This window comes from Fukomys damarensis, unplaced genomic scaffold (genome assembly GCF_012274545.1).
Source record: "Fukomys damarensis isolate Sample0158 unplaced genomic scaffold, DMR_v1.0_HiC HiC_scaffold_7, whole genome shotgun sequence".
NCBI lineage: Eukaryota > Metazoa > Chordata > Mammalia > Rodentia > Bathyergidae > Fukomys > Fukomys damarensis.
This window is the reverse complement of record NW_022900919.1, coordinates 21,686,749-21,698,723: the sequence shown is the minus strand read 5'-3', so window position 1 is coordinate 21,698,723 and position 11,975 is coordinate 21,686,749. Positions and strand designations below refer to the sequence as shown.

General features: G+C 36.8%; 1 protein-coding gene across 1 annotated transcript in view; it reads right to left on the bottom strand.

Annotated features, from left to right (window-relative positions):
* Nucleotides 1–11,975, bottom strand: part of Adamtsl3 (ADAMTS like 3) — a 353,079-nt gene that overhangs the window by 242,670 nt on the left and 98,434 nt on the right. Inside the window, exon 3 of the mRNA XM_010621186.3 lies at nt 9,419–9,546. Coding sequence (XP_010619488.1) covers nt 9,419–9,546 — 128 coding nt within the window. The remainder of the gene's footprint in view (nt 1–9,418; nt 9,547–11,975) is intronic.

Here is an 11,975-nt window from a genome sequence, read left to right as displayed (position 1 = left end):
AAAAAAAAAAAAAAAAAAAACCCCAAAAAACAAAACAAAACAAAAAACCTGCTTCTCTCCTCTTGAATTAAGATAATTTCAGTTTTACAAGAATATGATGTCACTGCTCCTGTTTCTTAGATACTGCACAAGTGGACAAGCTCAGGCCTTGACCCACACCAGGAACCAGGCTGGAAGGGGGACATACACTGCCCCCACTCATCTCTCCTTATTAATTACATGTATATTTGTTGTAGGATGCTTTCCAGCCTCATGTATTTGTTCAACTCAGATGAGCTCAGGGAGAGGGTAAATTTGGAGTGTCTCAGGCCTAAAAGCAAATTTCAGAATACAGACTAAGATCAGTATATAAACAAACTGAAGAACACCACATAAGTCCTTAAAAATGAAAAAGTCAAGGAACTACTGCTTCAGAAATCAAAGAAGTAAGTAATCAGTGTTATATCATATATAACATCACTTGATTTTTTAGCTCAACTATTTCTGGGCTCTCAGTTTTGCTACACTGATCTATTTCTGCCCATGCCACTACTGTACTTCAATTTTAAAATTTTAGTGTCTATTTGTTTCCTATTTTGCTCTTTTAAAAATTGTTTTCATTACTTACATATTTCCATATGACTGTTGGAATTATTTCTCATTTAAAGAATAATTTCAGAGAAATGGGCATTTTATGATGTTGAGACTTCCTATATACAATCATATAGATCCAATTATTTAGGTATGCTTTTTAAATCTTTCATGTAGGTCTGTACAACTTTTGATGACTTTATGACAAGGTCTTCTATATTTTGTTAGTAGGATAAGTTTCCCCTTTTTGAGATTTTGCTTTCTAATTAGTTTTCACTACTAAGAAAACATTGATTTATGCCTTGATTTTGTTTCTTTTCCATTTTGAATGAACTTTTATTAATCCCACTACTTTGTGTATAGGTACTCTTGCATTTTTCTACCTATGCAATAATGTAGTCTTTGGATAATAAGAGTTATTTCTTTCCTAATCCTTATACTTTTTTTTTCCTTGCCTTACTATACTGACTAGGACCTCAAGATCAGTAATGAATATAAAAAAGGACAACAGGCACTCTTATCTCACACCTAATGTTAAAAAACTTGCAAGTGACATTATTCTATGAAGAACAGAATCTACTATGCACTTCTATTCCCAGTTTGCTAAGATTTTCTTTTTCAATTGTGAGTAAGTACTATTTTTACCAAATGCCAGTTTTGCATCAGTATAGATGACGTTTCTCCCTTATATCATCACTGCTGGGCCTGTTGAAAACTTCATGTTATGTATTTGAAGATTGTGAAGTTGGAATAGCCAGAGCTCTATGTTTTTTGGGGGGGCTGGGTACCAGGGATTGAACTGAGGTCCTTGTTCTTGTGAAACAGGCAGCAGAACCACGGAGCTAAATCCCCAGCCCAGCGAGCGCTCTATGGAAGTAATACTGGGCAGCCTAGCTCGGTGGCCTGTCCAAATCTGTTACTACTGCCTATAACTTCAGGGTTGTTACAGTCACAAGGCCTCTTTTCATGTTAATATTTTCATCTCAAATCTTGCACAACTGTGTGGGATATATACATCCAATGTACTTACTATATACAATATAGAAAGGTCAATATACTTCAAACTCTTGGGAGAACGGGTCCATTGTTACAAAAAAAAAAAAACACAAAACAAGACAAAACAAAACAAAAAAAACTTTCTTCGGTTCAGGATTAAAATATTTAACCTCCTTATGCTGGCGTTATTTTTTCCCTAGTCCATCTGTTTAGTGTTTGACCTTCAAGGGCCTTTTCTTTATTTCGGGGCCACAGCTCCAATGCTGTGCCTCACTCAAGACTCACTCTCTTATGATTATAAAGGAACAAAAATTCAGCAGCCTGAGTTTGAGAGACCAAAAAATCCTTTCTCCATCACCAAGGAGTACACAAAATCAGTTATTCACTTATGGGACTGGCTTTCAGTTTCCTCTGATTTTGACTGTGTGGGTTTCCCTCAATTTATCGGTTTAGCTTTACTTTAAAAGGATTCAGAGCCTAACTTGAATTTTGGGGTGTCTTTTTATGAAATAAAATCTTTCATATTAAAAGAACCATAAATGACATGTTTTTGTAAGAAACAGTGGCACCAGTGTGGTGACATATGCCTGTAATCCCAGCCTGTAATCCTGGGGGGCTGATGCAAGAGTATCCCAAGTTCTAGCCTAGGCTGGGCAACTTAGTGACTTAGCAACATCCTGTCTCAAGTTTTTTAAAAATTGGGCTTGCGGGGGTTGCTGGGGATGTAGTTCAATGTGAAGGCCTTAGGTTCAATTTCCAGTAAAGGAAGGAAGGTAGGGAGAAGGGTGGGAGAGAGGAAAGGATCACATACTCTCTACCCAGTTTGCTTTGATGATGCATCCTCACTGTCACAATGAGGATGGTGACACTAATGTAGTTTAGGTACAGAATTCTTCTTTAATCATAAGGACACTCAAAGCTTCCCCCCTCATCACGCAGCTACTAAACTGTTCTCTATTCTATCACGTTTGTCATTTCAGTAATGTATAGAAGCAGAACCATTTACTATGCGACATTTGGAGACTGGCTTTTAAAATCCCACTCTAATCCCCTGGAGATTAATGACCCAAGCTGTTATGCATCGATGGCTCCTTTGTGATACTGCAGAGCAGAGAGGTTCCATGGGATGGATGCATCTCAGGTTGTAAACTGTTCATTCAAGGAAGGCTATCTGGGTTGCTTCCACTCTGTAGAAGCCCTAAAGAAAGCAACTATAAAAATTCAGGTCCATTTATTATGTAATAAATGTCATTTCTCTAATGCCCAGGAAAGCTAGGACTGAGTTGTATAGTAGTTGTATATTTTTTAAATTTTGTTTTAAAGAAACTTTCTTTTAGAGTACTGATACCAACTTATGTTCCCACTACCAAGACAAGACATGAGTAATCTGTTTTCTCTGCATTTTTTTCCAGAATTTCATGTTGTCAACTTTTTCTTTTTTAGACATCATAATAGTGATGCAAAGATATCGCATGGTTTTAGTTTTCATTTCCTTCATAGATTGTACTGTTTAACAACTTTTTGAGTGCTTATTTGCCCTCTGTGTATCTCTTTGGTAAAATATCCATTCATGTCTTTTGTTCATCTTCTCTTAGTCTGTTTTTTAATGCTTATTTTAAAGAGTTCTTAATATACACACTAGTCCATCATCAGATACATGGTTTGCAAATATTTTCCTCCAATGATCTCTGCATTTATCCCTCTTCCAACAAGAATCCTTTGATTACTTACTGTAGCTATATCCACTAATGAGTCTTCATTCTAGGCAAACTGATTCTTCCACTACACAATCTTTTTTCAAAATTATTTTAGTTATTCTAAGGCCTGTACCTTCTTTAAGAAAAATCTTATTTATATCTATAAAAACATTTTTCTGGGATTTTAAGAGAAATTGGATTAAGCTAGCTAGTCAATTTAGTGAGAAATGGTATCTCTGTTGTCATATAACCATGGAACAAAGTATCTCTCTCCATTTATTTAGAGTTTAATTTATTTAATTCACACCTTTCAGTCCTGTACATAGATTCATATCTAAGTATTTGACATTTTTGAGTGATTATAAATGGCATTTATTGTATTTTAAATTGGGGTGCCTATGTGTTTGCCACTAGCAAGAAAAAAATAGGTTTTTGTATGTTTCTTCGGCCTTCTGGACCTTACTAAACTAACTTTTTAGTTGTAGGAGGTATTTTGCAAACCTTGGGATTTTCTATATGGACAAAAATGTCATCCACACAATTTTACTTATTTTCTTTTCTTGCCTTATTCCACTGGATATAACTTTCAGCATTCTGTTGACCAGGAGTGGTGGGAATAGACAGCCTTGCTTATTCCTGATCTTAGGGAGAAAGCATTCAGTATTTCACCGTTAGTAAATATAGTGCCGGGCATTTAGATGTTCTTTATCAAGTTGAGGAAGTTCCCCTCCATTCCTATTTCTCTCAGAGTTCTTCATCATGAATTTATGTCGGCATTGGTCAAATGATTTTTCTGCATCAACTGATATGATCCTTATATTTTCTTCTTCAGCTTGCTAAATGGCTGGATTACAGTGACTGACTCTGAGATATTGAACCAGTCTTACATTCTGAGAATAAATCCCCTTGGTCCTGATATACAATTATATATATATATATATATATATCTGGATAGTAGTTGATACTATTTTCTTAATATGTATTTCTATAATCATGAGATACTTTGGTCTGTAGTTTTGCTTTTTGTTTAGTCTTTCTCTAACTTTGGGATTACAGTCATACTAGAGTCATAAAGTGAATTGGGAATTCTTCCCTCCTGTTATACTTTCTGGAAGAAATTATATGGAATTTTTGTAAATTCTTCTATAAATGTTTAATAGAATTTGCCAGTAAAACCATCTGGGCCTGAACACCATTTAAGAAGACAGAGATTTTAGTTCCAAGTTCAATTTCTATGATACTTGTGGACTTATTTGAATTATATATTTCATATTAAATGTATCTTTGGACTTCACAGACTAAAAAAAAAAAAGTAAGCCCTAGTATGACAGTGGGGAATTACTACTTGCAAAACACAATTTGGACAGAACTGAAAACAATAGAAAGGAAACTTCCTCCTAGAAATCTATTCATACCCTCAAAGATAAAACAAAATTAGGTAAATTAATGCTGTTTTTTAAAATTCATGGAAGAAATATCTCCGGAAAAAATATATATGTGAAAAGTGGGGAATTCTATGCGGAAAATACTTAATAAGATAGTTGGAAACTTGGAAAATAAGTTTAGGTAAATCTCCCATAAAGCAGGGCAAATGAACAAACAGAAAACTGGATCTAATATCTGAATGGTAGAGATTTGACAACAACAAAAAGAAGAAAACAAAAGATAAATTATACAATAAATAATTCAAGACTGAAGGCAATGAATCTTCATAGAGGATAAGTCCATTGGGTGTCCAACACAATGGATAAATATAGACCCACACCAGGACAGGGTAGCATAAAATTTCAGAACATTCAAGTCAGATGAATGCTCTTTTTAAAAAATTAATTTTATTGGTACATTTTAGATATACATAATGATAACCTTCATCATGGGGAATTTGTACCTGTACATGATAGATCTTGAGTCTTTATTCCCCATTCTCCTCCTCTTCCTGCAACTCCTCTTCCCCTCCTGACTTACACAAGCTTTGTTTCCATTTTTCCTTCTATTCTTTTTTTCCTTTTCTCTTCCTTCCTTTCTTCTCCCCCATCCCTTGTTGCCCTACCCATTTGAACATTTTCTTCCTATTTCACAATATCTATAATATTATTTTGGTCTTTATTTATCCTCTTGGTTTCTCACACCATGAAATAAAATGCTATATTTAAACATGTGTGTCCAATTTATTTCACTTGAGTATGGTCTCAAGGTACATCCATTTAGCTAGAAATGTCTTGAGTTCATCCTTCTTTATGGCAGAATAGTACTCCATTATGAAAAAAAACACCCCATACCTATATCAGTTCATCAGTTGATAGGCATTTGGGCTGTTTCCAAGATTTACTTATTATAAACTGTGCTACTATAAATACGGATATGCATATATCACTGTGGTAAGATGCTTTTAATTCTTTCAAAAAGGTACCAAGAAGGGGAATAGCATGGTCAAATTGAATCTTTAATTTTAGTTTTTAAGGAATCTCCACATTGATTCCCACAGTTGTTGCACCAGTCTACACTTCCACCAACAGTGTTCCTTTTTCCTCACAGCCCCATCAGCATTTATTATTAGTTGATTTCTTAATAATAACCATCCTTTCTGAAGTAAGATGGAATCTCAGTTTTAATTTGCATCTCTGGAATGACCAGTGATGTTAACGTTTTTTCATATGTTTATTTGCCATTTCTACTTCTTCATCTGAGAAATTAATTTCAGATGCCAATTTTTGGATTGGGTCTTAAAATTGCAGCGTCTAATTTTTATGGTTGTTGGGTTTTTTTGTTTTGTTTTTTTGAGACAGGGTCTCACTGCGTAATTCAGACTGCTCTGGAACTCAATGTGTAGCCCAGGCTGGTCTCAAACTCTCAGCGATCCACCTGCCTCAGCCTCCCAAGTGCTGGGATTACAGGCGTGCGCCACCATGCCCAGCTTTTTAAGTTCTTTATATGTTCTAGACATCAGTCCTTTGTCTGAGGAAAAGCTAGCAAAACATTTTCCCACTCTGTGGGTAACTCTTCATTCTGTCCGTGGTTTTTTGGTTTTCTGGGGGGTTTTTTGTCATGCAAAAACTTTTTAATAGGATGAGATCCCAGTTGTTGATTCTTTGTGATATTTCCTCTGTGAATGAAGTATTGTTCATAAAGTCTTTGCCTACATCTATGTCTTCGAGAGTTCTACCTATTCTTTCAGCAGATTTAGTGTTTCTGTTTTAATATTTAGATCTTTGATCCATTTCAATTGTAGTTTAATGCATGCTGAAAGATATAGGTCTAGTTTTAATCTGTGGCATGTGGAAAGCCAGTTTTTCCAGCACCATTTATTTAAAAAGCTATCTTTCTTCCAGTGAAGGGATTTGGCCTCTTCATCAAAGGTAAGTGTCTTTGGAGTTGTTTCTTCATCTTACAATCTGTTCCACTGATGTGCAGGTCCATTTTTGACACTAGTATGCTGTTTTTATCCTGGAAGCTTTGTAGTATTATTTCAAATTGGGGATTGTGATGCCTCTGCCTTCCCTTTCTTGCCCACAATTGCTTTTGCTAATCTAGATCTCTTCTGGTTCCAAATGAATTCTAGAATTGTTTTCTCTGTAGCTAGATACAAAGTCAACACTCAAAAATCAATAGTATTCCTATACACAAATAACAAACTCACTGAGAGAGAAATTAGAGCAACAACAACCTTGATGACGGTGTCCAAAAAAATGAAATACCTAAGAATCAATCAAATGAAATAAGTAAAAGACTTTTACATTGAAAACTGCAGTACTCTGAAAAAGGAGATCAAAGAGGATATTAGAAAATGGAAAGATATCCCTTGTTCTTGGATAGGAAGAACGAATATAGTGAAAATGGCCATACTTCCAAAAATTGTCATATTTAATGCAATCCTTATGAACATACAGATGAATGCTCCTACAGAGAGGAGGAAAAAGGAAAAAATACTCAGAATGGCTTTTCATTTATTCATAAATACTACTTGATATTAGAAAGTAATGTAGTGGTATCTCCACATTTCTCAGGGACAATTATTTCTACATAATTATATACTTGGAAAAAATCATCATTCATGTTTAAAGGAGAAAATAAAGACATTTTCAGATACCTGGGAAGCTCTTGGAGAGTGTATTCCATAAAAGTGAAGAGATAACCAAGAAAAGACAAGAGGTGAACAGGGGAGGGGAGATGGAGCATAGGAAGGAGGTAATGACAGGAAATGAGATTCCAGTATGTTTCCCAAGCTCCTCACTGGAGGGCATCTAGTCCAGCTCAAGGCTGTTCAGAACTCTTCAGGAGAGGGAATCAAAAAAAAAAAAAAGGAAAGATGAAAGTTATAAATATGAATGGAATTACTGATGTAAAAATTAAAATGATGAGGTTTTTTTTTCTGAATCTCATTACTCTTGCCTACAAATCTACCTTCTTCAACAATGCCGTCTTGCTTTCTCTCTTCCCTGTTGCTTTCCAGGTTTAAAAACTTCTTTCCACATCCTACCCCAGAACTTGGCATTTGGTCTTCCCACTGTCTGAAATTTTTTTGTCTCATAGCCCTTTCTTTCACATGACTGGCTTCTTCCCAGTAGTAAATAAGGTTCTCAGTATAAACATGCCCGAGCAGGGAGGACTAATACGACCACTTTATCCATCCTCTTGAAAGTTTTTGGTTATATGTGACCTGATGCTTTCTTGATTTTTGTCTCCCTCCTTAGACTGTGAGAAGCACTGTAGCAGCAATTTCATTGACTGAGTTTGGGGGAGGGGAGACTGGCAGAGCACACTGCTGCATGTGTCTGAGTGGGTCGCGGAGGCATGGCCTTGGGGTCTATGTCTGGTCCCTCATCCCTTCCTCTCTGGCACTGTTCTTTTTCTCTGGTTCCTGGCCACTGTGAACTAAGCAGCTTTGTTTCACCACACCCTTCTGCCATAATGTTTCTGCCTTGGAGTCAGCCAACCATAAACTGAATCCCCTGAAACCATGAGCCATATTAAACTTCTCCTTTAAATTGTCCAAGCAATGGGAAAGCTGACCAATACAAGCATGCAAGCAGGGCATGCATTGGTTGAATTTAAGAGTGTTAACTCCTCATCTATACCAAGGGGATAAAGAGGGTTTGGAGCTAGAGACCTGAAGCCAAGGCTTGTGAATGTGCATTGGTAAAGCTGCTCTGGAAGACTACCTCTCATTGCCTCACTAGGGATGAGAAGGGACAAGGGCTTCCATCTCCTTACCCTCTGCCTTGCTGAGACTAACTCTGGATTCGCTGCTGTAAGCTATTTCCTGAAGCTTGCCCTGGGATGAGGCTCCTACTGTGCCTTGTCAGTAGACCAATGAGACCTCCCTTTCAAAGTCTCCCCAGACAGTTGCTCAGCGGCCCTGCTCTGCACAGCCTCAAAGCAACTGAAGGACATACTCATCACAGTTAATGCACTCTAAACAGCAACTTTGATGGAACAGGAACTAACAACAAAATGCACTCTCCCTGCATTTCTCTATAACTGGAGAACAAACAGTGATTATTTGCTCTTTCACCAGACAACATCTCACTTCTGAAGAAGGCTGCCAGGGTCTGCTGTGTGGGACCAGGATGTCTGTCCCATTAACCTGAGGCTCCGCCTTACCCATGAATTGAGGTAAAATCCTTGGCTCAGATTTAAACTGTCCCATGAATAATTATCTTAAAAACACCAAGAACAGGCTTCTTACAAATTTATTGATCTTTTAAAATAAGTTTATATTTACAAGATACATTATAGCAAACATCATTTAACATAAACTTATCTAAGATATGAAAACAGAACGTGCATTCCCTTCTTATTTAATGGAATGCTCAAAGTAAGTGAATGAGAAACGAATTAAAATAGCAGCCACTCAAAGGCAGCCTTCAGAAGAGGGGACATGGTGCCCCAAATCCTGACAAGACTGAGACAGCTACTTTAATGCCTGGCACCCTCTCTCAAAGCCAATGTCAGATGCCCTGAGTCTTATGAGGATCAGGTGGATGAGGTATGACTATACCCTTGAAAACAGGACCATTATCATCTAAATATGGTAACTTGAGGCTAATAGACATAGCAGGTGCCATAAGAGTACATTCCAAGGCTGAGTCGAGTGGTACACCCTTCCCCCGCATCCAGCGCTGACCCCCACAGCAGCTGGCCAGGCCACCACTGACCTTCCTGTCAGGCATCTCCGCAGAGAGTAGGAGGCGCCTCCCCCACAGGTCCGGGAGCAGTCACTCCAGTCGCCCCATGCATCCCAGTTACTGTCTCTGTCTTCCTCTGAGCGAACATTTCTTGAGGTCTAGACAGGAACGGAAAGAAAAAAATCACCAAAACTCAGCAAGTCAGAGGATAAATATTGCATCATCTCAATTGTAGGAGATGTCTAAAGTCATCCAACTCATTGGGACAGAAAGTAGAATGGTGATTGCCAGGGCCTGCAGCAAGAACTGCTGAATGGGTATAAAGATTCCACCTTACAAAAAAAAAGATTGTAGAGATCTGCTATATTACACATTGTTAATATTTAAGAATACTGTGCTATAGACTTCAAATCTTTTTAAATTGGTTTCATATCAAACCTCAATTTAGAAAGAAAGGGAAGGGAAATGAGATGGTGCTTTTCTCAATTAAAACAATATAGATTAGCAATATGTGATCAAATCTATTATATTTTAAGGAGAATCCAGAAATAAGAGCCCCCAAATCATTGATAACTTCACAAAACATATGAAAAGTAATTCCAGATTTATTAGGAACTTATATTAAAACACTAGAGCCATAAAATACTAGAAAATTATAGATTATCAGTCATATTGAGTTAGTACAAGAAAGACTATCCTAGATATGTCAACAAGCGTAGAAACTGTTTTAATTTACAGATAAAGACAGAGATCTACAAATGTGCACATAAAAATGTAGCAGTAGAAGGACATGTATATGGGCTAAAAGGGCACAATCCAATCACCTCTATGAATGGAAGAGGGGAGACTACAGTGAATGGTGTTGGGGAGAGACACAAAAAGAACCCAAGTGTTGTGTTTCCCCTTAACTCCAAGAAAAAGGTCAGAAGCAAATATGACTTAATGGTGAAGTCCATGAAGCCAGATGACGCAATCATGAATACCAGTCTTGTTACCCTCTGAACTTCCATGGGTCTTGGAATGTCTTTGGAAAAATACTTTTATGGTAAAATGCAATCATTAGGCAACAATATACACAGGCCTATATAATTTTTAATACAGGTAAATGTGTATATGTAAAAAGAAAGGAGAATTAAAGTCTCACAGTGATTATCTCCAGTTGAAAGAGCTTGGAGTGATTTCAACATTTCGTTTTGGTTTTTGTTTCTATGTATTTTGTAGAATCTTAAGAAAAATAAAATACAAAACACCTTGAATAAGATAAGCAAGCAAATAAACAAATACCTCCTTCTATTGGCATACAGGAAAGTTCAAGTCACGAAGTTCTTGGCTGGAGAATGGAAAAGTTTATTAAGGAAGCTGTGACGTGTAATAAGCTGCAACCTGCAATGGAAGCAGATATTGCACAGGTTTCTTTAATTCTGTAGACAAATTACCTCATCCATCCGAAAAAGAAAAAATTAAATTAGAGAGATTTGTAGAAAGGACCTTCAAAACTGAAATGAAGAAATAATGACTGGAAGCAAAGAGGGAGTTTTCCAATAATTTTCACTCAAATCTCCAGGGTTAGCAGGTCTTATGGCTTCTTGCCAAGCTACCTATTTATAGCACAGTATGAAGTCCTGGTAAAGGCAATATTTCAGTAACAGTCAAGTGAAAGGAAAGGCTAAATATCTGGCGACTGATCAAATCTGTCATCAGGAACAGGGGCTAATTAAACCCATACTATTTACAGTTCTAATTAGACCATGTTCAGTTCAATTTTCTACCCTTAAATGTCACCAAACATAACCATCCTACCCATAACATAATATAAAACATAAAGTTTTAATTCATAAAAAATACAATAAGCAGTTTAATATGTTCATCTGGATATTTAGGTTGGTTAAGTCCAAATCATTTAGGTAAATGTTTAAAATACACACAGCTGAAATTGATTTTTCATTTTGTCACATGATATACTGATAGGCTGAATGTGAAAAGTTGAAAAACATCACCATATATATTTTTAAATGGAAGTTGAGAGTTCTTTGCAATATCATTTTAATTTGTTTTTATTCCCACTATCCCATGTGTTCAGTGTATAGTTAGAATCAGGTTTCTTTCCATAACTTCTCTACCTTTACTTACAAAAAACTTCTTGATTCTAAAATAATTAAAATCAGCATGTTATTAAATGCAAGCATTTGGTTTCTCTGACTAGACCAGTAAAACATTTTCCCTCTAAGAAAAGAGAGAGCAAATGGAATCTCAAGAGAAATCCTCAAGGTTTTCTTCTCTCCCTGTCCATTAAAATGTTTGAATTTTAATTGGAAAATCCAATGCCATATCCTACCAGCCAGTCCTCCTGCCCTTTACCCACATTCTTTATCCAAAGAGAAGAGATTCTATTCCTGCTTTCCACCCAGTTCTCCTGTCTTCCCTTTGATACTGGCAGCATGATGCTAACACACACACACACATTCAGAAACTGCTCCACTGAGGCAGAAAGAAGTGGCCAGGGCCAGTTCAGAAAAGGCATGTAGTCTACGGCCATACCACCCTGAATGCGCCCGATCTCGTCATCAGAAAAGGCACGTTTGTACTT